The following is a 25,787-nucleotide window of genomic DNA, read 5'->3' as shown; positions in this document are numbered from 1 at the left end:
ACTACTCAGGGGAATTAGAAACTAACAAGTCAGACTTTAAAGCCGCAGTGTTCTTGACTTTGCGAGAATTTAACTGGTGTCCTGCTGGATCTCTTTTACCCATTAACATCAACTCTATACAAATGTTAATGGAAATTGATCACAGTGTCTTTGAGTCAAATCCAGTTTGTTTTAATAGCAGTGGAGTGGATATTTGTCTACACAGATAAACCCTTGGTTACACGGGGTTGCCTGATTGGAGCTCACTTTCCTCCTGCAGGACTGTGTCTAATCAAAGTAGTTTCTCTTCTTTAAGTCTGTTCAGTGAGATTAGACATGAGGACATGAACAAATGAGGAATGTTTCTGATTTAGGCCTTCTAACTCTACTACATTTACATGGATAACCCCTTTGTCAGACTCTTTTAAAAATGCATTATTATAAAATGGCTTTCAATTTAATGCTTTTTCCACTTTATCCTGCATTTAATTTTTTATTCTTAATGACGCAGTATTTTCTGTTAGTCTGTCAGTGGAGCACTTTGTAAAGTGTTTTTGAAAAGTGCTGTAACGTTTCTTCTTCATCATCTTATTATTATTGTGTGGTACCCTATTGACTTAAATCCGACGGACATTTGTTTTTAGCCCTAAATCTGATTTAGGGAAAAGTTCAGCAATTTATATTAATGTGATCAAAAACACCAACTTACAAATACAAAGCTGGCAGAATATTCTCAGTATTAGCTCTTCAGCTGAGTTCATTCTATATCAGTTTTCTCTATCATGTATTGCTGCCTATATTTTAATCAAGCCTGCAGTATACATTTGTTTTATCTACATGGTAGGATGCAGATTGATAAGTCTAACACCCCAAATGCTAGTATAACAAAGGAAACACAATAATAAGGTTTTAGATACGATTCTGATGACACACACACACACACACAATAAACCATTACCATACCACTTGTGTTTTGTCTTTATTAACCAGTAGATGGCGCTGTGCAAACACCTCAGTCAGTCCACGATCTCAATAATCTTCAAACCAGACATTAATGAACCATTGTTCTACATTCAGCCTTCCATCAAAGTTTCCACATGTTCAGGACAATAAAACAATGAGAATCAAGTTTCTTAAAAACCTGGGAACTTATTATGTAACTTGAAAACATAAAGACAAAAAGCTTTGATTGTCATCAACCATGTTGAATAAAAACTTCCCATGGTGACAGAACAAGAAAGAAACTGTTAAATGTAACAGGGACCTATTATAGGTGTGCATTTGGTGTGAGGGTCTAGATGTGTTGAAATGAAAAATGATGCAAGACAAAAACACGCTCCACACAAGCTTTTCAGTCCAATAGCAAAATATCAGTTTTCTTCAAAATGCTGCCATGTCGCATAACCATCATTACACCCCATAAATTAACATGACTGTAAAAAGATACTGTATAAATATATATGTACACAGATATACAGACATACAGTATTTGAATATATATATAAACTATAATAAAAAAAACATCCTCTGATGTGGAAAAGTTCACATCGAGTGTTTGCAAGTCACATTGAAATTATTAATGCGGGAAAAAAACATGGCCTGTGGATAAAGGGATTTTGACACAAGATGTATGCATCTTCTCACACACGCACACATACACACACGCAGTATTCCAGTGTAGTAATGATTCTTCAGGGAAAGACATTTTTTGCTGACAGCTGATTTGTTTTTGTTGTGTTTGTTTGGTGCTGTCACAGGGGCAGAACTTAGAAAAGTGTTAAAATACCTCTAAATATGTTAATTAGCATTGCAACATTTTTTACTAATGAGTTAAAAACTGACATTAATCCTGCTGTGTAGACTCGTGGGATTAGCTCCACCTTTCACCAGAGAAAATCTTTCCTTAAAACACTATGTCCCACTCAGTTACCATTTTGGTTGCTCTTAAAAGAATAACAGTAGGACGACTTTTCATGCATATTTCTTGTACAATACTTTCTTCTTCTCAAGTATTGTTTTGGACTGTGTATAAATTTGAGTGTGTCATATGTCACAGTAGGATAAGAGTTAAAGCATGCTCTCCACAAACAATTAATGCTTTAGCTACTGACAGACAACCCTGGGATTCATGCAGGTTTCCATCCGCTGGGCTCCTGTGCCAGCTGAGGAAGTCATGCTCTGTATGTTTCATGTCCATCTGTCTTCTTGGAGTTAATCCAGACATTTTTCAGGTCTGACAAATACAGTAAATGTTCCTCTTGTATTTACTTGCACTGTCATTTGGAGATCCCTAAGCCAGTCTTCATGTATTCGTAAACCACATAGCTAATGCTGACAGCAGGAATTACTTTCATGAAGTTTGGCATGATGCCCCGATAGAGTCCGAAAAAGCCTTCTTTGGCTACAATCCTCTTCATTAGGGAACTCATGGACGGCTGGTCTGATGCATCCAGAGACGCTGTAAGGAAATGTTCAGTCAGTGTAGTATCCAAAAGAGGACTTTTTATTTCTGTGCCCTGAATATGAGACGGCTGTACTGAGGAAGTTTTTAACTTTGGAAGGGGTTAAATAAATAGTTAAGAACATAAAACTATTATATATTAATGTCAGTAAACTATATACAGATTTATCTGGACAGATTCTTCACCTGTTGATGAGACAGATTAGAAAGTTTAGAATTACAATGTATCAGTTTTAATTTACACCACAGGGTAATCTCATGTCAGGATGTGAATTAAACTTACATCTAAACTCAACTACAAATTTAGCTTTACAAAATTAGACATTAATGGAATAATTAAAAAAGGTCAAACAATCCTGGTTGCACTGCCAAATGTTTTTGAAATGACTTCAGATTCCCTTAAATGGCTTTTAACTAGTCTAGAAACTGTTCATTGGCTTTTAGTAGCAACAATCGCTGCAGCAAATGTGAGACTCAGTTTACCTTGTGCCTGCATCCGTGTGCGTACGAGTGCGAGTGGATAGCTAGCCAGCTGGCCACAGGTGCTCGAGATGGTCCCGCAGCCCAGCAACACCAGAACTCCAGGGTTAGCCGAGTCTTTGGCGTGGCGCGACAACCAAGTGTTCTTTAGACTCTGGGGCACAATAAATAGTGGATAGTGTATATCAACATAACGCAAAAATCAATTTCTCTGATTGGCTTTAATGTAATCCTGCAATCTGTGATGAATGAGTTTATTGAGCATATAAATGAGTTAATCGAACAGAGTGCACTCAAGGGGCAGAAGGCATCACGAGGCCTGCATACCTCATAAACGGCGAGGTCTATCCCGGCGTAGGGAATGATGCCCAGTAAGTTTGGAATGTAGCCCTTGTAGAAAGCTTTGACACCCTCCTTCCTCAGGATCTTCTTGGCACAATCAAACACTCCTGAAAACTGGCCGGTCTTTCTCAGAGTCAGTCGAGTTTTCAATACCTTAACAGCACCAACAGAAGAAAAGCAGAGGCCATCTGTGTCTGTGTGAATTCTTCTCATTTGTGAGGATTTTTCAAAGTTTTTTTGGGGGGGATGGGTTTTAGGAATTCCATGAATGAAGCAGTTTGCTGAAGCAATGATGCAATAGAACAGTCGTCTTACCTCCATTGGGTAGATGGCTGTCTGGGCCGTGGCCCCAGCCATAGAACCGGCCAGAAACCTCTTGTGTGTCTCAATCTTTTTGCCTTCTGATGATAACAATTTCTTATACTGAAAAGAAAACACAAGTCAAGAAAACCAATATAAGGCATGCCAATTATTTGTTATGCATGTGTGATAAATAATATCAGAGGAACTCTCTTACTTGCTCATAAGCCATAAATTTGATTGCTGTCTCAGGGGCAATCTTTAAAACATTGATTCCATTTCCCCTCCACAGTGAAGTCGGACCTCCCTCTTTTATCATCTGTTTGAATCCTCCTATCAGACTGATGGTGTTGCTCTTAGAGGAGTGAACCTGCAGTACAAAAATTAACAATTTAAAAACATTTGCATGCTGCCACTGATGGAGAGGATACGTTTGACCAGTTTTTCTGGTTTTTCTGTCTGGAGTAAGCAGAATGACACTAAAACTACAAGTCAGATTAGGAGTTTGCAGGAAGCAGAATGGGTTAGAAAATAAGTTTATTAAATTCTTCAGATCAGGGGTCAGATCTAGGATTTTGTCAACATTACGATTTGGGCATTTTTCAACATTTTTGTTGATTTTTCAGAGAATAATTCCTGGATCTTGATTGACTTTGAGGGAACTGATACTGATGAGAGTGTGCAATTCGGTGCTGATCCAAATTAAAATCCAGATCTATATTCAATTTGAATGAGGTTTCACAAGGGGACGGTTGGGTGTTGGAGGGTGTATGCACTCTACTGAGTGTTTTCCAAGTTTTCAATATATTTTCACCTGCATGAAGACTTTCATCCTGTCCAAAGGGGCGGTACCGGTGCGGGAGATGGCCCCTGCCACAGCACCAGCAGAAAGCTGCTTCCACCAGTTTCCTGAGCTCTTTTCTTCTTCTGTGAATTCATCAGGGATGGTGAGACTGTCACCTATGTCTAGCACCTAGTAAACACAGAAGCATGTTGACTCACCACATTCATATACATTCCCTGGTAGAGGTATAAACACATGTACCCAGTGTGATAGACATTATTCGGCCTTCGAGAATGTATTTTTCAGGAATGTACACGTCACGTAGCAAATATTGGTGTGGTTGATGTGACAAAAACGTTACAAGCTTACTAAGCACTTCTCCTTTTGAGGTCTAGTTTCACAGTTATGCAGCAACTGTTCTTTCAAACATACCAAATTGTGTCCTGGAGAGAGGACGTTAACAAAACCATGAATCTGAGTTTCAAGGTGGAAGGTACAAACATCATGTGAACAACTCATTTTACAGTTGTTAAAAAAGTACTGCGACATTATGAGGAAACAGCTAAGAGGAACAGCTGTAGTTGTAACTCATTGTAACAAATGAATTGAGCTCCTTATTCTTTGACACTAAGCGCTTGTGAAATCATTATGACTGAGCCTCCGCAGCCCTCATCGTGCACACTTCAGCTGTTTCAGATAAACACACCCAATGTTTTTCTACAAGCATAAAGGCATGGTGGCATTTTAATACAATGCTACAGAGAAACTAAAGGCTTTTAGTTATCTGCCCCATGATGATACAAGAATGCAGCTTCTGTCTTGTTTTGTTAGCAAAGTTGCCATGAATGTGGAGTGCAGAAAACATTCCTGAACACTAACATGGTCTATCTAGAAAAGCGACAAAGTGACAAAACACAACTTTTTTCCACTACACGGTAGAGGAGCAGGCTGAGACACGCACAGTCTGACTATAGTGCTGTGACCTGCTTATCTAATAAATCCAATTATTCAAAGCTGCTGCCAAAATGTGAATGGCAGAGAAAATCTATATCTTACGGGGGGGCTCCACCACATGATTTATTCCACTGCAGCTCCCTGTGTGTTTGACTGCAGAGGATATTAGGTATTTGTGTGTGCACATCCTGTACCGAGGAGTGTTTCCAGTAGCGTATTATCTCTTCCAGGTTGTGGCCAGGGTATAACAGGAAGTGCTCTCTCCACTCATTCCAGTCCACCATCATGGTGCCGTCAATATCCATACTATGAGGAAACACAGAGAAAACTCTTAACCTATGAACTGCTGACTTCTTATGTTGTAACATCCTGTGAAAAGAACAACTGTGACTCAGATAAAGCCTCCACATGACACACAAGCAACATGTTGGGGGGGGGGGGGGGGGGGGGGGGTATTAGTGCAACTCAAACCTCTGTAAGACTTTCAGTGCATCCTCTCTGCTGATGTCCATGCCCAGCTCTGCAAGGCTCTGCTGGATCTCTGAGGCATCAATGCGCCCTGTGGCAACATAAACAACTGAATATGCGGACACGTGGCTTTGTAAACACGCTGACATATGTCATAACGTGTGTAGTAACAGAAAATACGTCACCCCCTGCTTGTGCTCACCATCGTTGTTTCTGTCCAAACTCTTGAACGTAAGCCTCAGCTTCTTCTCGTGCTCTTTCAGATATCTGGTGAACTCGCTGAAGTCCAGACTCCCGTCTTTGTTTTGGTCACCAGACGAGACTATTTTCTGCAAAGAGGAAATCAGATCGAATTAATCACGTGCATCACAAATCGCATTTACAAGACTTGTTTTTCAAATCGTGCAGGCCAAGATGTGAAACCCCAAAAACTTTCGACGGTCCGTGGATGTATTTTGTGTACCTGTGCAGCACCCTGGCGGAATATACCCATCGCCTTGAGGCCCGCTCGTAATTCAGCGACGTCCACCTTCCCATCTTTGTTGGTATCGAGTTTATCGAACAGGTCCTGGTATGACCTCTTACTGTCGGCATCCCAGCACCGGGCGTTCAGTAGTAAAGACGTCCGTAACATCTGATACATTGTGGGGTTTGGTGTGGGAGCAGCGTCAGGTCGAGTCAGACTGGGATCATTAATCCATGTTGAAGATCATGCATGAAACCTGCACTAATCCTGACCCGAGCTCGTCGATCGCGGTGTAAATCGTGCGTAAAGTGCAGGGACTCTGTTCGTCAGACTGTCCCGTGCAGAGGTGTGTGGATCTGGTGCGATTCAGGAGGATCCGCAGTGATCGAGGGTGGAGCGAGGAGGGCGACGTAGCTGCTCGACGTTTTCACCGGAAAAGCAAGAAAGATGGGAAAATAAAAATAGCGGTGGAATCATTAACCCCGTGGATTAACTGAAAATATAATCCGGCGCGTGCCTCTGAATCATATGTCATCCTGCCACGGCTCTGTGTGATGTGTTGGTGTGTATGTAATGTAATCTCTTCATCTGGAGGGACGTGTCATTCACAACACACAGCATCGCGTTTCATACTGCTCAGTAACACGGGCGATCGCTAGAGGGCGGTGTTTCATCGCGCAAGAGCGATAGAGTAGGGACCCCTGCATGAGCCTGAGGGCCTCAGGCCTCATACCCCCTCAGCCTGAGGGGTCCCTGTATGAGGGGTCTCTGGATGAGAGGTCTATGTATGAGGGGTCTCTGGATGAGGGGTCCCTGTAAGAGGGGTCTCTGGATGAGGGGTCTCTGGATGAGGGGTCTCTGTATGAGGGGTCCCTGTAAGAGGGGTCTCTGGATGAGGGGTCCCTGTATGAGGGGTCTCTGGATGAGAGGTCTCTGTTTGAGGGGTCTCTGGATGAGGGGTCCCTGTAAGAGGGATCTCTGGATGAGAGGTCTCTGTATGAGGGGTCTCTGAATGAGGGGTCTCTGGATGAGGGATCCCTGGATAAGGGGTCCCTGTATGAGGGGTCCCTGTATGAAGGGTCCCTGTATGAGGGGTCTCTGTATGAGGGGTCTCTGGGGCCTCAACACTCCAACAAACCATCAAGAAAACTATATTGTGAAACTGTCTAACCGAGTCAGATTATCCAGGTCGGTGGCTGGTTTTCAGATGCTGGTGTTGTTGAGGAAATGTATTCAGGTGGTGAAGTCATAAAATTATTGACGCAAGTCTTCTACTTCAGTTACACCTTTTGAGATATTTCTACTTTAGTCAAAAGCCTTTTATTTTCTATAACCCAACTGAATTAATGGGACTTGATTTTTAGGCTATACCCTATCCATAGACAATAATAAAACGGTATAAATAATTATCGCACTATTATTATATATTTCATCAATAGCGACACAACAACAGTTCAATATATATTGATATAATGGTTTTGCATTGTGTAAACACAGTGAGGTATCACACATACTCAATCTAAAAGTAAAATGTTTGTGTGATGAAATTACCTCCACATCAAGTAACAATATCTGCTGCGAACATGTTTATACATAATAATAGCATAGCTATATAAAATAGCTATAAAATATAGCTATATTGAGCTCTTTTTGCTCATAATGTTGTACTTTTGAATAAACAGATTAATACAAGCATTTGACTTGAGTATCCAGAACAGTGTGGCAGTGCTGCTTTAAAAATGAATTGTAATACTCATATTATATATATAAGATTGACAATTATTGATGGGACACAACAAATAAACCAAGAATAAAAACTTCAAGATAAAAATATAAAAAGTATAAAAGGTTAAGGTGACTATAGATTTATATGAATACATGTGATGTGTGGTATTAAATATGGTCATACATATATAACATTTTGTTCTTTTGCATCCCATTTCTTCTTTTTGCCACATCTCTGATAAATGATGGCCTTTTGCTTTCTCTATTCTCTATTTGCTCCACTTCAGTGTGGTCACAGGATTTAGGAATAATGTCTCTCCCTTGTATTGACTCTTCACTGTAGTTGTTGCTGGTGATAAAGTGGTGCTCTCCTGTAAGTGACGGTTCACAGTGAAACAGACTGACCTCAGTCATTGTTACGGTCGGGTCCTGGTAGTCTCTCGTGCAGCTGCAGCGTCCAATCAAACCACAGAGTGTCCTCCACGTCAGGAACTATATCTGTGAGTGGGTGTGGAGGAGGAGATTTGAACTTTGAATCGTGTCTGCAGATTCTGAGGCAACAGCAACACAGCTGAGAGCAGCACAGCTGAGGGCAGCAGACTCCCCTGTGTCCCCCTGTCTGTCCCCCTGTCTGTCCCTCTGTCTGCTCCTCCACTTCACACACAGACACCCGGCTCCAGCAAACACCATGTCCTTCATCCTCACCAAGAAGAAGAGGTTTAAATTCAAAGTGGACTTCGACTTGGAGGAGTTGTCCTCCGTCCCCTTCGTGAATGGAGTTTTATTCTGTAAAGTCCGGCTCTTGGATGGAGGCTTCGCCGAGCAGTCGACTCGGTAAGAATGTTTCGCTATTTATAGCAGGAGTTCACTGGTTGTTGCTTAAGTTAAGTGAAACTTGTTTTGAGTTCGTCTTCACCTTATTTAGGACACGTGTGTTTAACATTTCCTGTCTCTACTTTTCTTCAATTCCGACCACGAGCTCTTCTACAACCTCTCGACTAATGTTTAACTCTAATGTCCAGCTACACAACAGAAGCTAGCTACAAGCTAACCTGACTAACGTTAAACCAACACGAGCTACAGCTAACTTTTTGAGATTAACTAACCTGCGTCAGTGTGTAAGATACAAACAGGAAACGGGGATTTAAAGCGATGTTAAACGAGATAGTAACGCTGATAAGTTCAATGAAATAGTGGTTTATACTTTTCAGATCAAGTTGTCCTTTAACGCCTGGTAAACTTTGGGCAGTTGGTCAAGCTGTTGCCTAGCAACAAAGGGACAAATAAAACACATGTAATAATTAATATAATTTTATTATAGTGTTATTCATACCATGAATGATGATGATAATAATATGAATATTAACAATAATAATATCAACAATAATAATAATCATAATTTGAGGTTGTTAAATAGAACAGGGTTTTGTATGTTTTGTATGTATTTCTTGCTCCTAAATGTTTTGTTTAAACACACAGTTTCCTTCCATAGCAATAGACCGTACAAGTTTAATCTCCAGGTTTCTCTATGATTAAAACGGCTCATGGTACTTTAATGAGTCACTGTGGAAAACAGGCACCGCTCATGTCAACCGCCAGTCCTCATTACTTCACTATGGCAACCGTCTTTTCCTAAAAACTGTAGTATAAACACTGTATTCTTAGTTTACAATGGCCCAACCACAGATGCTTTCTTTTTGTTGAATTCAAACATAACATTCTTGTTTATGCTCCTGAAATATCCCCTAAAATGTTATTCTAAAGTCTTTGTAGTATATTTTCTTCATGCTGGTGGCAACAACTTTCTTTAAAGGCCCCTTACTGCTGCTACCAATGATCAGCTTTGTCTATTGTGCATCCTGGATGTACAATGTCTTAGATCAGAAGCTTAATATGTCAAATACTGTGACGAATGCCATCATAGAAGTGGGTCCAAACTTCACACACGTATCAATAACACTATTCACTTCTCCTAATGTCAGAGATAGAACCAAAAATTGATAGGTGTAAGTCTTTAGGGAACTGTAAATCATATGGATACAGCTGGAAAAATAAGACAATAGAAAATCAGCTGGAAAAACTGTGAACATGCTTGTATGAGTTGCTGAAACTGAAATAAAAACTAAGTTCCAAAAAAAAAAAAAAAAATCACTAGCATGCAAAACAGCCTTCACTCTTCTTGATGTTCTGGGACACCTCCTCTCTATGTGTGATGGGTAACCATGCAGGAATCTGGCAGATTTGTTCTTGTCCACGCTTTCACTTTCCAATATGCCCGTGTGTTTTTGGTTTGTGTATGAACTCGTGTTTCTCTGTGTGTTTCTCTCACAGGGAGCCAGTCCAAGCCAACTGTGTGCACTGGAGGAAGAAATTCTCTTTCATGTGTAAGATGAGTGCCAGTGCTGGGACAGGTGTACTGGACCCCTGTCTGTGCCGGGTATCTGTGCGCAAGGTATAGGAACTTTTTTATTAACACTTAAAAAATGCAATGTACCTTTTCTTCCTTGGCAGAGCTGAGTCCAGTATGTACCAACACAATATTGTACATAAGATGACTGTATCACTGAAGCCACTGCTTTTAAAAATTGTACTGCAAAAAGTGTTTTAATGAAAATACAACCTCCCTTCTTTTTGTCATTTTAGGAGTTAAAAGGTGGAAAAACATTTGCAAAGGTAACACTTCTCCTCTAAAGTGTTCATTTGTTGTACACACAGCAGATTAAACATTAGGGCCATTAGAACAATCTTATCATAGAATATACTGTATGTGTAGTCAGCCTTACAGTGCCCTCAGAGGACTTTTCTGTGAGTCTGTATTGAGTGAGTGTTCTAGTTTCCGGCTTTGGTTACTGATTGCTTAATAAGTAAAACAAAACTCTGCCATGTTAACCTATAACTTAAATTATATTTGATTTCTTAAATATTGAAAGTCTCGTCTCAGACACCTGCAGGGTGTTTCATAAGCACCTAAAAACTGCCCTAGTACCATTTAATATAGTTTAAATAGAGTAAAGGTATATAACAATTTAAGCTGACTTCTAAACAGTTCACTCTTGTTGATCTTGTGTGCAGCTGGGCTTTGCAGACTTGAACCTGTCAGAGTTTGCTGGGTCTGGCAGCACGACGCGACGGTGTCTCCTTGAGGGATATGACACAAAGAACACCAGACAGGACAACTCAATTCTCAAGGTATGTGCACAACTCCACAAACACACAACTCTTTTAAATTATGTGGGAAATGCCCTTAGGTGTTTCTACCATTCTTACATGATAAACATGCCACTCTATGCTTGTAAAACCATGTCTCAGTAAAGCAAAGTCACCTCGATGGAAAAGCTGAATATCCAGTTCATGCTAGACATGCCTGAGCCTGTGACATGTTACGTGCCTGGGCCGTGGGAACACACGATTAATATACAGCTTCTTCCTGGGGCACTAATAGTACACTTTTCTAAATCCTGAATAACAACAACCCTGTGACACCACACTACAGACATTGTGTCCCTTTATATCGCATTGGTGCAGTTGCTGTTAGACTAAAGCTGGCATTACTCTTCTCTTTCTGTTACAGGTCATCATTACCACACAACTTATGTCTGGAGACCCCTGTTTTAAAACGTAAGAGCTCTTCGTGACCACACTCATCCATTAATTTATCCATTTATCATCCATTTAATTTATTCAATCGGAAAATTTTAAGGAAGTCATGGCTTAATCAAATAAATATAGAGACCAAATATAAAATGGTATTAAAGGCATACTCTGCATTTACAAAAGTCTGCACCTCACCTCAGAGGAAATATTTTCATCACATCCTGTCTGTAACCAAAACCACAGCCTTGTGTCTGATACCCAGAGAGTTTGTAGATAAGTAGAAAGTTATGAAGGATTGTTTTGTAGCTGAGGTCTTATCAGTCTTATCTAGGAGCTAATAACACCTTGCACACACATTAATCTGCCCAACCTCAGCAGTGAACAGCAGCTGATATGTGATCAGCTCGGCCCAGAGGTTAGATTTTCATCAAAGTGTAGAGCTGTGTCCAGCAGTTTTTCACCAAGGACATGATGTATAAACAGACTCTTGGCAAATCCACCAGAACATGCAAACAGTTGGCTTTCTTCAACCCTACCAACACAGGTCTTCTCTTGTTCCAGTCACTTCCTGATGTAATTATACACACATTGCTGCCCGGGAGACGTCTGAAGTATAAGATTGTACAGTCATTCAGCCCACGCAGCGTTACTCATTGTGTGTGGAGGATTTACAACATTGCACACAGAGGAAAGATGACGTTCAGATTTTTTTCACACCCTCACAGTGTTTAATGTAGAAACCAGAACTGATGGCTCTGTCAGCAGTTTATTTATTACACATTGCAGTACTTTAACATGTAAAAGTACGTTTGATGATTTAATCAGTATAAACATTATTTCATTTCCAAATGTTGTTAATTGTCTAGTATGCAGGACATTTCTAAAAGTCTCTATGTGCAGATCTAAGCTTCTATAAACTTATTTAGATCATCTGTGGGGTTTTTTTACATAATAATTGACAATCCCAGAGTAGCAGGGTCAGTTGCTGTCTGCTACCATGTGTTTCTGGCCCACCACTCTGAAGTTGTTAATCCTACACGTTATCTTTCAGTAAATGATATCAGATCCTTTCCAACAACATTTAAAAGCTCTAAGGTGCCACTTTGTTTCTAAGTTTCCAACTTCCTGTGTTGCCCACAGTCCTCCCTCTACAGCCATGACTCTGGGAATCCCACAAGCAGAAGCAGAGTGTCTTCTTGAGGACAGAAAGGGAGGCGATGTGCACATAGCCCTCTCACTCACTGGTATGCATGACTTTGTTCTGTTTTACAATAAATAAATTGTAATTTCTCAGTTCAGATTTTGTAGTTGACAGTTTTAAAAATAGTCTACAAAGAACTATGCCTCAAAAAAGGGACACGTTGAAAATCATCTCAATAAAAAGCTTTGGTATCAAAAGTAAGTGCAGATTTCATCACTGATCCACTTATACCTTTTGTTTTATAGCGATTCCTAAGAAATCAGTGTCAGTCCCAGAGGAGCTGGCAGTGTATGGTCACTCTAGAACATCCAGCTATGCAAGTCAACACTCCAAAATCTCAGGTACTAAACAGACACACATGTTTATTCCTCTCAAAAAAGGCTAATTTATTTTAATTCTAATTTCAATTACACACATCATAAACATATTCTTTTGTACCTGTAGGTTATAGCTCAAATCACTCCAGTTTAACAGATCTGAGCCATCGGAGGAGCGCATCAGGAGGTTCTGCCTCCACAGGCATTGGCAGCATCCTGGAACCCAGTGACCAGCAGGTAGAGAGAGTAGAGAGGGAGAACAGGTCCACTCCACCAGTCTCTACAACCTCTCACACTGCACCTGAAAACCCCTCCACCCCTGCCAGGGTGCTAAGGTAACATACTCATTCAAATTCAAATAAGAGTAACAACTGTGAGTCCCTCTCTCTCTTTTCTGACTAAAAGTTTTCATTTAAAAAATCCAGTCTGAGTGAAAAAGTTATAAATCAACACAGTTCAAAATTCACATGTGAGTTATTTGTCATGGACAAACTGTTGGTGTCACTGCATACTTTAACATGGCATGCTACAGGAGATCATTTAAAGTGCTAGTATTATGGGATGTATGAAATACTAAATAAATATAACCTTTATTTGTTATCCTTTGTTTGTTGACTGGCTTTACACTGCAGGTCTTAATGATGGCCAGATACGACATATTGTCTTATGTCTTTTCCTCTGGTGGTCATATGCCACCCTCTGTTTCTCCATTAGACACCCTGTAAAGCAGAACTCGATGGAGAATCAGTTGAAAAGAGTTGATGCCACCAGGGTGGACGCTGATGACATAATAGAGAAAATCCTGCAGAGCCAGGATTTCAGCCAGAGCTTCTTGGACTCCAGTGCAGAGGGTGTGTACACACTTAATCTGTAACTTAGTGGGCTTACTGACACTGGCCTGGAAAGTTTCCCACCATCCTGCTGATGGGATCAAAGTTCTCTTGGTCCGACAACAATACAATGTTTCTCTTTCTTAACATTTGGCTCTGGAGCAGCTGTTCCGATGTGGGTATTGGCTTCTGCGAAGCGAGAAAAGGTTTTTGATCAGAATCCGCGACATCAAGATCAACCAATCGGCTGGCATAATGTAACAAAAATCTGCTGTTGAGGGCAAGCAAGGGGCGTTTCCCCATAGTTACCGGAGTAATGCAAATAACCTTAAGCTCTTTCTTGACATGAAAAGTGATGATTAAATGTTATAGATGGGAAATGAAAAATTAGACATCTATTTGGTGCATACTTCTGCACTAAATGTAGTGCATTTCAATGTAAGACTACAGGGTTTATGCTGTTTATCAGTTATGAATAACACAGGGGCAGTTTAATGATTAGCTCAGCACACACCGCCATTTTACAAATTCCATTTTTGTGAAGCAACAGGAACTCTCTCCCTCGTCTTGCAGACTAATGTTGCACACATTTTTACATGTTTACATTTACTCTGTTTCAGTGTGGTTTGTTGTCAACTGGGCACCAGCGTAACCTAAGCAATTATCATTTATTTTTAGAAATACTACAAATCAAGTGTGAGCCAGGCATTTCCAGACCTGACAATGTAAATGAGTTGGCAGTTTCTTTATTTCTCATGTGTTTTTTGTGTGTTTTTATTACTGCAGAAGAGGGGCTCAGCTTGTTTGTTGGCCCTGGTGGGAGTACAGCCTTGGGAAGCCAGCACACAAGGTGGGTGTGATTACATAACTGTGAAATGTTGACGACATGCAGCAGGCATTTGCTACCAATACAGATTAATTACACACATGCTAAATTTGGCTTCTAACAAAGAGTTCTTGCCATAAACACACACCTGGTCATCATGTTGTTTCTCTCTAACATGTAAAATGTCATGTTTTCAGTTTCTACTTAGTTTTGCACATAAAAATACGTCTCTAAGAGATAGGATAACTGCCACCATTTCCTGTCTTGTAACACATTGTGACCCTTTCAGGGTTGCCACTGGAGCCTTTGAGCAGGTGGTGTTCAAGCGCTAGGCGTTGGGGAGCATGTGCCTCTCAGAAAGGGTGCCGTATTACACCGATGCGGAGGACACAAGCCTGAGGAGAGGAGATGCCATAAGACCCTGTTCAGGCCTCACTCCAGGAGATTTAATTTTCTCTTATGCAATCCCTCCACTTCTGACCTACATCTTCTGTTGACCAGGAGAGCCCTCCAGTGTCCAAGAAGTGGAGTTAAACAGCACAGCTTATGAACAATTATGGTGACTGCAATGACTCTGTGTACTGACATATTCTGATGGTTCTGTTCTGCGCTATGAAAATGTGAGGCATAGGATTAATAGTGCTGTAATCCATCTGTTCACTCCTCTTTGTCCGTTATTTAAAAAAGATATATTAAAGTGTCATGTTTTTATTTTGTTATAATTTTAATTTTATTTCTATTTTACTGTGTTATTTTTAGTATTTTATTTGTAAAAAGAGTTATTGCAACTGACAAAAGGTTTCTCCTAAATCAGACTGGATATGCTGTCTAAGAGATACTGTCACACATTTGAGTGTTGTCCTAATTTTTACTGTAATGTTTTTCAATCTGCCAAATTTACTTAACTGTACATTTGCTGTCACTTAAGAAGTCCTATCTGTAGTATATAAGTGATGGTCCATGTAATGATGTAAAGCCCATGATGGGTTAAGATATCTATATGTTGTTTTCAGGAGTTAAATGTTAATGGGGTGTTGAAAGCCAGATCTGTAATTAAAAAAAAAGTGCACTCTGGATACAGATAACTCTCAGACACCTTTGTCCTGCATCTCACAAGACCTTCTGCAAGAGTCCGAAAGACAGTTTTAACATAAAAAATATGATTTAATTGAAGTGAAAAAGATATCTAATAAGGTTAATAAACTGATGTTATATTTCTTATTCTAGACAATCAGACACACTGGAACCAACGTAAAGTTTGACCAAACTATCTCTGGTTTAGACAAAAAAATAAGTTAAAATTTTTTACTGAATTTCTAAATAGTAATATAAACATGTTTTTATAAATATGCAATTATTACATGTTATATACAAAAGCACCCACCCTTGTGGGTAAATGCTTTTATTTTCCAAACCAAACGTATTGGCGGATCATCGTCAGCGGCACTTCCGTTCACACTGCAGCACCGACGGTACAGTTCCGGTTCTACCTCGGAGCGGGATTCGAGCTACAACGACGGCGGGAAGTTGGTTTCATCAATTTACCTTGAAATCCACAACAACTGGACGAACGAAATCGCTAACGATCGACTATTCGTCATCTAACATCGATGGCTCTTTAAACGGAAACACGCCAACTGCAGAGCAAGCGTAGCGGCGTGGGGTCCAGCTAACATGGCTAACATCGGAAACCAGCCGCCAACACAGGCCGTTAACAAGCCTGCGCCAGGAAAACATGGAAATGTACTGCCCCTGTGGGGCAACGAAAAGACCATGAACCTCAACCCAATGATTCTCACCAATGTGCTGTCCTCGCCATATTTCAAAGTTCAGCTTTATGAACTAAAGACGTATCACGAAGTTGTGGACGAAATCTATTTCAAGGTAACGTTAGCGTCGGCTAACCCGCATGCTAGTTAGATAACCAGTGTCCAGAGGGGAAAGCGGTACAGTGGCCGCAGTGTGCTGCAGGCGTCAAATTTAAAAGACTAGTCCGCGCTCATTTCATCTAATTTAACTTTTTAGCTTCATAAGAATTCAAGATATTTCATGTAATCGAACAAAAAGACTATTACTTATTTATTGTAGGTGACTCGTGAGCTAGCTAGCTTGCTATTGTTAGCTGCCATAAAAACACAATAGTCCTACGTTATCATGACGTCTGGCCCTCTCGGGTATTGTCTATGTGTACGTGTGTTTTGGAGTTTAGAAGTTGAACTAGATACGCTGTGTTTGTACGTTTATAGATGGTGAATCACTGAAAGACGTAGGATTTGTGTTGTTAGTCATCGGGAAGGATCTCTCAGGTCTCATACACAGTTCATTCACGCACCAGTTTAACATGGCTGTCTCTGTGCCTGCAGGTGACTCACGCAGAGCCTTGGGAAAAGGGAAGCAGAAAGACTGCAGGCCAGACTGGAATGTGCGGAGGGGTAAGTGAGAAGTACGTGCTTTTTATTCCCCACCTTTACCCCCTCGATATTCTCCTCAGCAGTTGAAACCCCAGAGTGTTCCTTTGGAACCTGCTTGATGTGATTTAGTAAAGCAGATTCACCTGATTCACTGTTTCTTGCATTGTTTAGGGTTGTTGTGAGAAATTTGTAACAAATGATGCTTGATACAATGATACAATCTGTGTTCCTCGCTAGGTGCGTGGAGTTGGAACTGGTGGTATCGTGTCTACTGCTTTCTGTCTTCTATACAAACTGTTTACTCTCAAGCTGACACGCAAACAGCTGATGGGTCTGATCACTCACACAGACTCGCCCTACATCAGAGCACTTGGTTTCATGTACATAAGGTATGTATTGGTGAGAAACGTATTTAGAATTGCATTTGTTCTGCATAGTAATAAATACTTTGCACAAGTTAAAAAACGTGTTTAAAGTCAAGAATGAAATTGCAAAATTATCAATTGAGTGAGTTGATATACAGTGGTGTTTGTATGTCCAAGACTTCTTTCCCATTCACTTTAAAGGACCAGTGTGTAAGATTTAGATGAAAGGGAACTATTGGCAGAAATTTAATGTAGAATAATCCTCATGATGTTTTCACCAGTTCATTTCATCTAAATTGTATGAATTGTAGTTTTCTTTACCCCAGAAAAAGCCCTTTATATTCAAATACCTTATAATTACATCGAGGGGACCCTCTCTACAGAGGCCGCCATGTTTTTTTTACATTAGTCCATATTGGAAAAACTCAACACCTTTTGAGTTTTTATGACAATTAAAGGCTACCACCGTTTCTTTTTCATATTTGGATGGAGAGGGTGAGGGGTGTTCAGCTGCAACATGCAATATCAAAAGTAGATATCACAAAATTCTACACACTGTACCTTTAATGGAAAAGTGGTCTCAGGCTTTTTTTTACCCTTTACAACGTCACGATTAAAATCCGCGAACAAATGTAATTGAAATCTATGTGACACGAATATGTGATGATTTGTGCCCTGCTTTTTTCTGCATCAGGTACACTCAGCCCCCGGCAGATCTGGTCGACTGGTACGATGGCTTCCTGGATGATGAGGAGGTATGTCACTCCGGGTAATAATTTAATGTTTCTTTCTCTATTGCATACACAGTCATAAGCCCACAATAAAATCTGCCTGCCCTCCCCCCCTGTGATGCTCATAACTGATTTTTCACCTTTGCCTTCATTTGGCTTAATTGTCTCAGTCTTTGTCCTCCAAACCGGAGTAGCTAGGTTACTTGCTCACTGCTCTGCTGCTGTTTTTTACCAGGGTAAGTACCGTATGTAAAGCTGAGTCAATCTTTTAGTCCAGTGTGATATCAAGGCATGCTCTGTTTTTGATAAGATTTTATCAGGACTTGTTGCACACAGCCAAATTTGGGAGAATTGGAAAAATTCCTATGGATAAACAAACACGTAAATTTGTTAACAGAACTCAAACTTTGCATTACTCTGTAGTGGTTTATTAGTATTTAATTAAGATAAAATTGGATCCCAGTCTGTGCAACCAGGCCTCCTGTGATGTTCTGTTGCATTATAATTGAATTGATCATATGGAATCTTACCCACCTGGTTAATTCCCCTGTTTTTTTCTTTAGATGCCTATTGTGCGGCAGGTGAATTGGATATTGTATCTCAGCACTGTTGGTTTGCGTGTGTGAGTGCAAAGCAGCTGTTCTCTACCATATAAAGTTGACAACTATTCAACTGGTGTGCACTTACCTACCTGCGCCAGTCTGTGTTTACACTGTGGGCCCTTTTATTCTCTTTAAAGGGATAGTTCATCCAAAAATAAAAACTCACCTAATATCTACTCATGCCGGTGGAGGGGTGGGTGAAGTGTTTGAGTCCACAAAACACTTTTGGAGTTTCAGGAGTAAACAGCCAAATCCAATACAATTGAAGTAAACGGTGGCCACCTCTTCAACGTAAAAAAAGATATAATGCCTCCATACTGCTCCTGTGGGCTCATGTATTTAGCCTAAATTAGCTTGTTTTCAGTCAAATTTGAATGTCTGGACTTCTGGACACTTCGGAGACACCACAGGAGTTTTTTTTACATTTGAAGAAGTGATTACTAGTTACCTCAATTGTATTGGATTTGGCTGCAACGCTGTTTATCCCTGAAACTCAAAAAGTGTTTAAAGGAGTAAAACACTTCATCCACCCCTCCATCGGCATAGTGGTGAGTAGATATTGAGTGAATTTTCTTTTTGGGGTAAACCATCCCTTTAAGAGTTATTGTGTTGACGGATGAAAGAAGCCATGGCTTCTCTGTCTTTGTCACGTCAGCTCAATTAGGATTTGTCTCCATTTTTTGCTCTCTATTCTCTTCATTTATGGTCTGTAAAAAGTAGTTGCAGCCACTTTTTGAAAATGTTTTTTAAATGGATCATCTGAAGGAAAGAAGCAAAGATATTTCAAAAGATAAATATAAAGGTTACTTGATTATCAAAGCTCACTTTGTAAATGCAGACTCCAGGATCTGCCAGCTGAAACATTTTGCTATATTTAAATGTTATTCCCTCTTGTAAGAATTAGCAGAAGTAAAACCAGACACATTTGTTTGATATGCAAGATTAAGCTAGATGAACAGAGGTGAAGGTTCAGTACTTGGTCATCACAAATTGCTTTTTGATTTGAGGTAAAATGGAAAAAGCAATCAGATTTACCTGCCTCCTGCTTGTGAGATCTAATTGAATTTCTCTATGGCGCTTTGCCACCATTTTGTTGTAGGAGCTCGACGTGAAGGCAGGAGGTGGCTGTGTAATGACCATCGGAGAGATGCTGCGTTCCTTCCTGACCAAACTTGAGTGGTTCTCCACTCTTTTTCCCCGTATCCCAGTGCCTGTGCAGAAAATTATTGACCAGCAGATAAAGGCGAGACCTCGTAAGGTCGCGCCGAAGGAGACACAGGAGGAAGAGGCCACGTTCACAGGAGAGTCAGGGAGGCAAGTGGAAAAACGGCACTCCAGGTAATTCTAACTATTTATTTCAATCTTACCTGTCCCCATGTGTGTATTTCCTGTAACTGATTAAAGTGAAAAGGTTCAGTTCATCTTTATTCCTCCTTTTATCACATTAATTAGATGTAAAATAAATTAAATTCCTTCAAAATGAAACATCTACTGCTACTTGGTTGTATATATTGTCATGTTTGATCCAGGGAAACTCATCCTCGCTTAGATGATGTGGCGTGTGAGCTGTTAATCATTGAGTTTTTGTTAGGTTTCTTTCTTAGTCAAGGAATTGTTCAAAATCAATTAATCTGTCTTATGTAATAATTAGACAAGAATCTTTAAATGCTTGAAGCTTATGACACCTTTTTTCCTAGGACACCCAGGCGATCGCCGAGTCCCAGAAGGTCGCCCAAACGGTCGCCCAAACGGTCACCCAAACGGTCAAGGAGCAGGAGCCACCATCGTGAGAGGGAGCGCCATGGCCCCAGTTTCGACCGAGAACTGGAGAGAGAGCGTGACCGGCAAAAGAAGGAGAGGGACGGCAGGGATGGCAGGGACAGGGATAGGGACAGAGAAAGACGACGGTCCCGCAGCGCAGACAGGAACCAAGAACGACGAGAACGCAGAAGAAGTCGCAGTGGCAGTAGGGACCGAAGAAGCGAACGCAGAGAGAAAGAAAGAGATGGTGGCGATGACAGGATCAAGAGGAAGGAAAGGGATCACCATAAAGAAAGGGTCACAGAGAGGGAGAGGTCCAGGGATAAGAAGAGCAGGGGAGAGACGGATGACAGGAGGCACAAAGACGACAGGGAGAGGCACAGAGAAGAAAGGAAAGCCAAAAGGTCGAGTCAAAGTCGAAGCAGGGAAAGGAAGCACAAAAGTGGCGAGGAGAAGAACCGGAAACGAGAGCGCAGCCACAGCAGAGAGAGAGACAGGGACAGAGATGGGGAACAGCGCTCCCACAAACGTAGTGGTAGCAAAGAGAGGAGTCATCATCAGCGTGAGTCCAATAATGACCATTGTAAACATAGTGAACGCAGAAGGAGTCAGAGCACTGAGTAAATGTCGCCCCGCAGCAATATTACTTCTTCTATTCCCTGTGATTTTCTCCCTTTTTTCTACCCAGTTGTATGATCTGTCTCTTGTGCCGAAGACTGGGAATGTTAGCACGCTGGACATCTGGTTATGTTATCTTTGGCCAATGCAATGTTGCTTTACTTTTTGTGTTTTTCTGCCTTTTTCAATCCCAATTAGACCATCGTTAGTCTTCACTTGAAATTTGGAAAGAGGCAAAAATGGCATTTTAATTTTCTATGGTTCTTTCTTTTGCCCCAGGATGTCATGGGTTTGTATATAATGTTTTGAAAGCTGTCGACACACGATAAGTGGTCAGAGTGCGCATTCACCGCTGGGTTGGGCGCGGTCCATGCCTAAAGCTCAGCTCAACACTGTCGCCATATAATTGATAATAATTAACTGTTCAGGCTGTGCGAAGGCCTTTTTTTATATTTCACTAATACAGAGAATGTTACTGGAATTATCCTCATCCATAAACCCATTTGTTTGCTGTATTCTGATTAAACATTCTCTGAACAGTCCAATGTCAACGGTTAAAGTTCATATCATGTGTCGTGGCAATGAGTCTCAACAGCGATTAGACAGTGAATGCTAACTCCATCATTGATCGTGTGTTGACAGCCTGAAAATATTTTAATCCTCCAAAGGGCAGTATGCAAAGGGTAATGTTTTTTACCACACACAGTTGAGCCCTGCTTGTGCTGTGAATGGATTGTTGCTCTGTTGCATTTTGTTTTCTATTAAACACTTTTACGAACAACATTTGCATTTCTTCTCTTTTTTTAAGAAGGGGAATTTAAAAGGTGTCTGTTAATAGTGGCATTTATATTGTGAAGAAAATCATTATTTAACAAGAATAAATGTATTTTTTGTAGAATAAAGTAAAAACAAAGTTCCTAAAATACTCAGACTACTCTCAAAATTGTTTTCTGTCACTAATACTCGTATTGTGATAATTGATATTGTGTTATTGTCCATTCCTATGTTCATAGGACATTAGAAACATAAGATGGGTAAAATACAAACGCTGAATGCAAGTGGTATTTTTGGTAGTTTTATTTGAATATAATGTGAAAATAATTTCCAAGTTAAATATACATTCACAAATGAAATACTATATAATATATAATAAGTGTTGCAAATACATGTGCAACACTTCCTGATATATTACGTTTAAAGATGACTAATATATAATTTACAAAAGAGAATCAAATATAAAAAGCAGGAGGAACAGACCCCCAACAAAAAAATATATAACCTCAACCAAGAGCAGACAAAACATGTGCAACTACAATGGGCACATGTACAGAATCGAGGAGCTTCATATCTTGAGGCCACTGGCCTTTATTTGGAAGACATCTAATTATTATACCACATATGGGTGTAGTTAAATACATGAAGACTCTGTGTAATAGGCAATGGCTACAGTATTACAGTCCCAGTTACCATCAGAAATGTAAACATCAAAGTAACCCACACTAAAGCCCATGTTCTATTAGCTTTAAAGTTATTGTGAATTGTGGTTAAATACCAAAAAGCTTTAAAGACCATCACATTAAAGTGGGAGTTGTGCACAGACCTCTAGTCTACAGTTATTGCGTCCCTGTTCACTGGGAAAGCTCTGATCCTGTTTGCACACACACAGGCTCTGACTCTGGTCCACTAGTGACCGAGCTGCTGGCCGACACCGTGAAACAGTAGTTGGAGTTTGGGCTCAATTCAGTGACTAGGATCATGCCCCCATAGACTATTAGTTCCTCAGGTGGACTGGAACTGTCCTGCTTCCTTCTCACCAGGCTGTACTGGGATGTATCGTCCACTGTCTCCCACTCAACTAAGACAACTGTTGGAGCTATTTGTGTGACGTGTAGAACGGGAGCTGAAAGGTCTCCTGTAGGGAAACAAGACAGAAGAATGAATCTGGTCTTGACAGGTTTATGGCCTTAAGTTCTATTGATGTGGTATAAACAGTGATTGCATTTAGGTGAATATATTTAGAAAACTTCTTTTTCATTAAAGGTAAATCTTGCAGGTCTGGGACACAATTCACACGGAGGGGTCAATTAAACATCCAACATCCCTGTAAAACTTCAGATGCACATTTAAGTCATTCCTTGTTTACTGTTAGCTTGTCTGTGAATATCTTTAGAAAATGGTTCCTTGTTTAAGCACACAAAGCTTAGATAATAAAACATCTTAACAAATTGTCATATTTATTGTTAGAGTTGTTTGTATTTTTTTTTTAAAGACTACTGACGGACAGAGGCAGTCAGATTTGACTCCCTCTGTATCCGCCCTTGAGCTCCAATATCTGTGCCAAACACATCAAGTAAGTACGTTTGTACATCAGTCACAAGAGCTTCTCAAAAATACAAACTCACCATCCTGCACTTCAAGAAGATGTCTCCTCCTTCGTACATGTGGAATCACTAAAGACAAAAAGCTGACGTCAGTTTGTCAGAATAAACACAGTATATTGTGTCTTTTTCAACGTACACAACAGTTCCTACCATTTGTAATAAGTTCAGCTTCACTTTCTCCTGCTGCGTTGCTGGCGGTGATCACCAGGCTGCTGGATGTGATGTTGGAAAGAGAGCAGGACTGACCAACCACCCTGCACAGCTGAGTCCATGGCGTAGAACTGTTGTCGTACAGAGTGTATGCAGTGGCATACACTGAGGCGTTCCATGAAATGGAGGCAAAGGTGCTGTTGCCACTGTACACCACTGCTGATGGTGGACAAGGAGCTGGGAGAAGAGACAGTAGAAAGTCAAAGCACCTGAAAACTTGGTTGAGTCAGTCTTTGACCTAGAACCCTCAATATTCAAGGCTAAATGAGAAATAACAGGCCTGGCAGTCTGTCATAGTGTAACTAAACATTTTAGATAATTTAAGTACGAAAGTATATAACATAGTCATACTCGTTTTTAGACTCAAGTGTTGTTACATATTATGTCTTTAATATTAGTTACACCTGTATATAACAGGTGAAATGGCTGCTATGAGAAATGTCTATTGTGAGCTGTCTTTGCTCCGTAGACTAGAATTTTCTAAGAAGAGATCCTTTGTTGTAATGCAGGCGTTTGCCCTCACTCCACTGTGATTATCTGGGTGTAACAGTTCAATCAGCGTGCTCGAGAGTTCGGTGTAGTCTACCTGTTGTTCCACTGAGAGCCACAGACGCGTTGCTGGTACCAGCACTGTTCCTGCTCTGCACTGTGGCCTCATAGGATGAACCACAGGGGAGAGGAATCTCAAAGTACGTGCTGTTTGTCCAATAGGAGCTGAGCTCGAACAGGGCCTGGCTGTCTCCCAGCAAACTTCCCGTTAGCGCCAACATGTACTCAGGGTCTCTGCAGGAAATCTGTGTCCAACTGACACGAATCACCTGAACCTCCATCTGCATCGGCAGCAGCTGCACCTCTACGATGTCTGGAGGGCAGGGAGCTACAGGAGAGAGGGTAGGATTTAATGAGTGACTCCACTTAATATGCACTAATATTAATCTGTGAGAAGGAACATGCAGCTCTTACTTGCTCCCCTATGCACTGGGTCACTGAAGGAGCTGTTGCATGTGCCATCTGAGGCCTGGACAGAGAAATTGTAGACTGTTCCACATTCGAGACCCTCGATAGTGCAATTTCCATCTGTGCTATAACAGTACAGCATCTCTCCATTCGCGGATTGAGCACAGCCATAGTACTCTACAGCGTTGTCTCTGGGCGCCCATGACAGCACTGCAGACTGATTGTTACAGTTGAAGGTAACTGAGACTCCATCTGGCTGGCAAGGACCTGGATAGAAGAACAATGGAAATCTTAATGGGCTGAAAGTGGTATTATTCACTCATAATGGGGCCCTTGAATTTATTTTTATACATTCATATTCTTTATATAAAACAAGTACCTCTATTCACTGTTGTATTTTGACTGGCTCTGCTGGAACAGTTCTCGTGGTGGGCAGTCACAAATACTGTGTACTGCTCGTCACAGTGGAGATCTGATACGCTGCAGTTATTGGAGGTGGTGTTGCACGTATGCATGTGTCCATCTGCAGCCATAGCAACAACACTGTAGGTTTCAGCAACAGGAGAGCGAGTCCAGGACACCAGCGCTCTGTGTTCCTCACAGGAGGAGTCAACCGTCACGTTCCTGGGCGGACAGGGCTCTGAGAAGAAATAAATCAGTGTTCAGAGGCAGAGGAAACAGGCTTTTCTCATGAAACCACAATAATTTGTAGTTATTTACACCAGTGGTTCCTAAACTGGAGATTGACTGTAACAATGGAGTTAGAACAAACTAGTCATTTTTGTCGGATGTTCCATAGTTTTGATTCCTCTACTCAAATAATTAATCATATAAAACAATCTGATCATAAATAATTACTTCTGGATTTTAGGTAAAACATGTAACTTAGAAAAACGAATACCACTGTATTGCAAAACAGATTGGACAACTGCTGCGTAAGGGTGGGTAGGGGCAGAGGCCCCAGGCGTAGAAGCCCCCCCCCCAAAAAAAGAACGGAATGATGTGTTTCTCCACAGTAACAACA

At 40.8% G+C, this 25,787-nt stretch overlaps 4 protein-coding genes across 5 annotated transcripts in view; 2 read left to right on the top strand and 2 right to left on the bottom strand.

Moving 5' to 3' along the window:
• Positions 1-941: 941 nt before the first annotated feature.
• Positions 942-8,506, bottom strand: LOC109645328 (mitochondrial adenyl nucleotide antiporter SLC25A24-like). Of its 2 annotated transcripts, none has more exons than XM_069511904.1 (10): positions 8,365-8,506; positions 5,971-6,097; positions 5,772-5,859; positions 5,495-5,606; positions 4,377-4,535; positions 3,780-3,932; positions 3,578-3,685; positions 3,248-3,415; positions 2,924-3,074; positions 942-2,437 (listed from the first exon to the last, which is right to left on the bottom strand). In XM_069511904.1, the coding sequence occupies exons 1-10, from the start codon at positions 8,371-8,373 to the stop codon at positions 2,256-2,258; spliced, it is 1,257 nt and encodes a 418-aa protein (XP_069368005.1). In that variant the 5' UTR covers positions 8,374-8,506; the 3' UTR covers positions 942-2,255. The 2 variants fall into 2 exon arrangements, with proteins under 2 accessions (XP_069368005.1, XP_019966468.1); XM_020110909.2 differs by lacking the exon at positions 8,365-8,506 and adding an exon at positions 6,232-6,882.
• A 141-nt stretch (positions 8,507-8,647) lies between these two features.
• On the top strand, positions 8,648-15,803 carry LOC109645336 (EEIG family member 2-like). The gene is made up of 11 exons (XM_020110919.2): positions 8,648-8,793; positions 10,291-10,411; positions 10,603-10,632; positions 11,032-11,148; positions 11,531-11,577; positions 12,694-12,797; positions 13,000-13,095; positions 13,199-13,406; positions 13,786-13,922; positions 14,688-14,751; positions 15,017-15,803. Exons 1-11 carry the CDS (start codon positions 8,648-8,650, stop codon positions 15,057-15,059), a joined length of 1,113 nt encoding a protein of 370 aa, XP_019966478.2. The 3' UTR covers positions 15,060-15,803.
• Positions 15,804-16,161: 358 nt separating this feature from the next.
• prpf38b (pre-mRNA processing factor 38B) lies at positions 16,162-21,996 on the top strand. Its single transcript, XM_020111146.2, has 6 exons — positions 16,162-16,611; positions 17,091-17,159; positions 17,376-17,527; positions 18,198-18,258; positions 19,936-20,174; positions 20,534-21,996. Exons 1-6 carry the CDS (start codon positions 16,402-16,404, stop codon positions 21,219-21,221), a joined length of 1,419 nt encoding a protein of 472 aa, XP_019966705.1. The 5' UTR covers positions 16,162-16,401; the 3' UTR covers positions 21,222-21,996.
• LOC109638683 (serine-rich adhesin for platelets-like) overlaps positions 21,386-25,787 on the bottom strand; it is a 24,691-nt gene continuing 20,289 nt past the window's right edge. Inside the window, exons 41-46 of the mRNA XM_069511013.1 lie at positions 25,143-25,403; positions 24,770-25,030; positions 24,393-24,683; positions 23,747-23,983; positions 23,618-23,665; positions 21,386-23,127 (exon numbers count right to left, since the gene is read on the bottom strand). Of these exons, the coding sequence (XP_069367114.1) occupies positions 22,844-23,127; positions 23,618-23,665; positions 23,747-23,983; positions 24,393-24,683; positions 24,770-25,030; positions 25,143-25,403 (1,382 nt within the window). The 3' untranslated portion in view covers positions 21,386-22,843. The remainder of the gene's footprint in view (positions 23,128-23,617; positions 23,666-23,746; positions 23,984-24,392; positions 24,684-24,769; positions 25,031-25,142; positions 25,404-25,787) is intronic.

This window comes from Paralichthys olivaceus, chromosome 16 (genome assembly GCF_024713975.1).
Source record: "Paralichthys olivaceus isolate ysfri-2021 chromosome 16, ASM2471397v2, whole genome shotgun sequence".
Taxonomy (NCBI): domain Eukaryota; kingdom Metazoa; phylum Chordata; class Actinopteri; order Pleuronectiformes; family Paralichthyidae; genus Paralichthys; species Paralichthys olivaceus.
Note: the sequence above shows the minus strand (reverse complement) of the source record. Positions and strands in the feature narration are given on the sequence as shown.

Coding starts and splice junctions, on each gene's coding strand:
- prpf38b (XM_020111146.2), top strand. CDS start 16,402: ATGGCTAACATCGGAAACCAGCCGCCAACACAGGCCGTTAACAAGCCT. Junction 17,528..18,197: donor CTTGGTTTCATGTACATAAG/GTATGTATTGGT, acceptor TTTCTGCATCAG/GTACACTCAGCCCCCGGCAG. Junction 20,175..20,533: donor GTGGAAAAACGGCACTCCAG/GTAATTCTAACT, acceptor CTTTTTTCCTAG/GACACCCAGGCGATCGCCGA.
- LOC109645336 (XM_020110919.2), top strand. CDS start 8,648: ATGTCCTTCATCCTCACCAAGAAGAAGAGGTTTAAATTCAAAGTGGAC. Junction 10,412..10,602: donor GCCGGGTATCTGTGCGCAAG/GTATAGGAACTT, acceptor TTGTCATTTTAG/GAGTTAAAAGGTGGAAAAAC. Junction 10,633..11,031: donor GTGGAAAAACATTTGCAAAG/GTAACACTTCTC, acceptor TCTTGTGTGCAG/CTGGGCTTTGCAGACTTGAA.
- LOC109645328 (XM_020110909.2), bottom strand. CDS start 6,411: ATGTATCAGATGTTACGGACGTCTTTACTACTGAACGCCCGGTGCTGG. Junction 3,686..3,779: donor AATTTATGGCTTATGAGCAA/GTAAGAGAGTTC, acceptor TTTTCTTTTCAG/TATAAGAAATTGTTATCATC. Junction 3,416..3,577: donor CAGCCATCTACCCAATGGAG/GTAAGACGACTG, acceptor GGTGCTGTTAAG/GTATTGAAAACTCGACTGAC.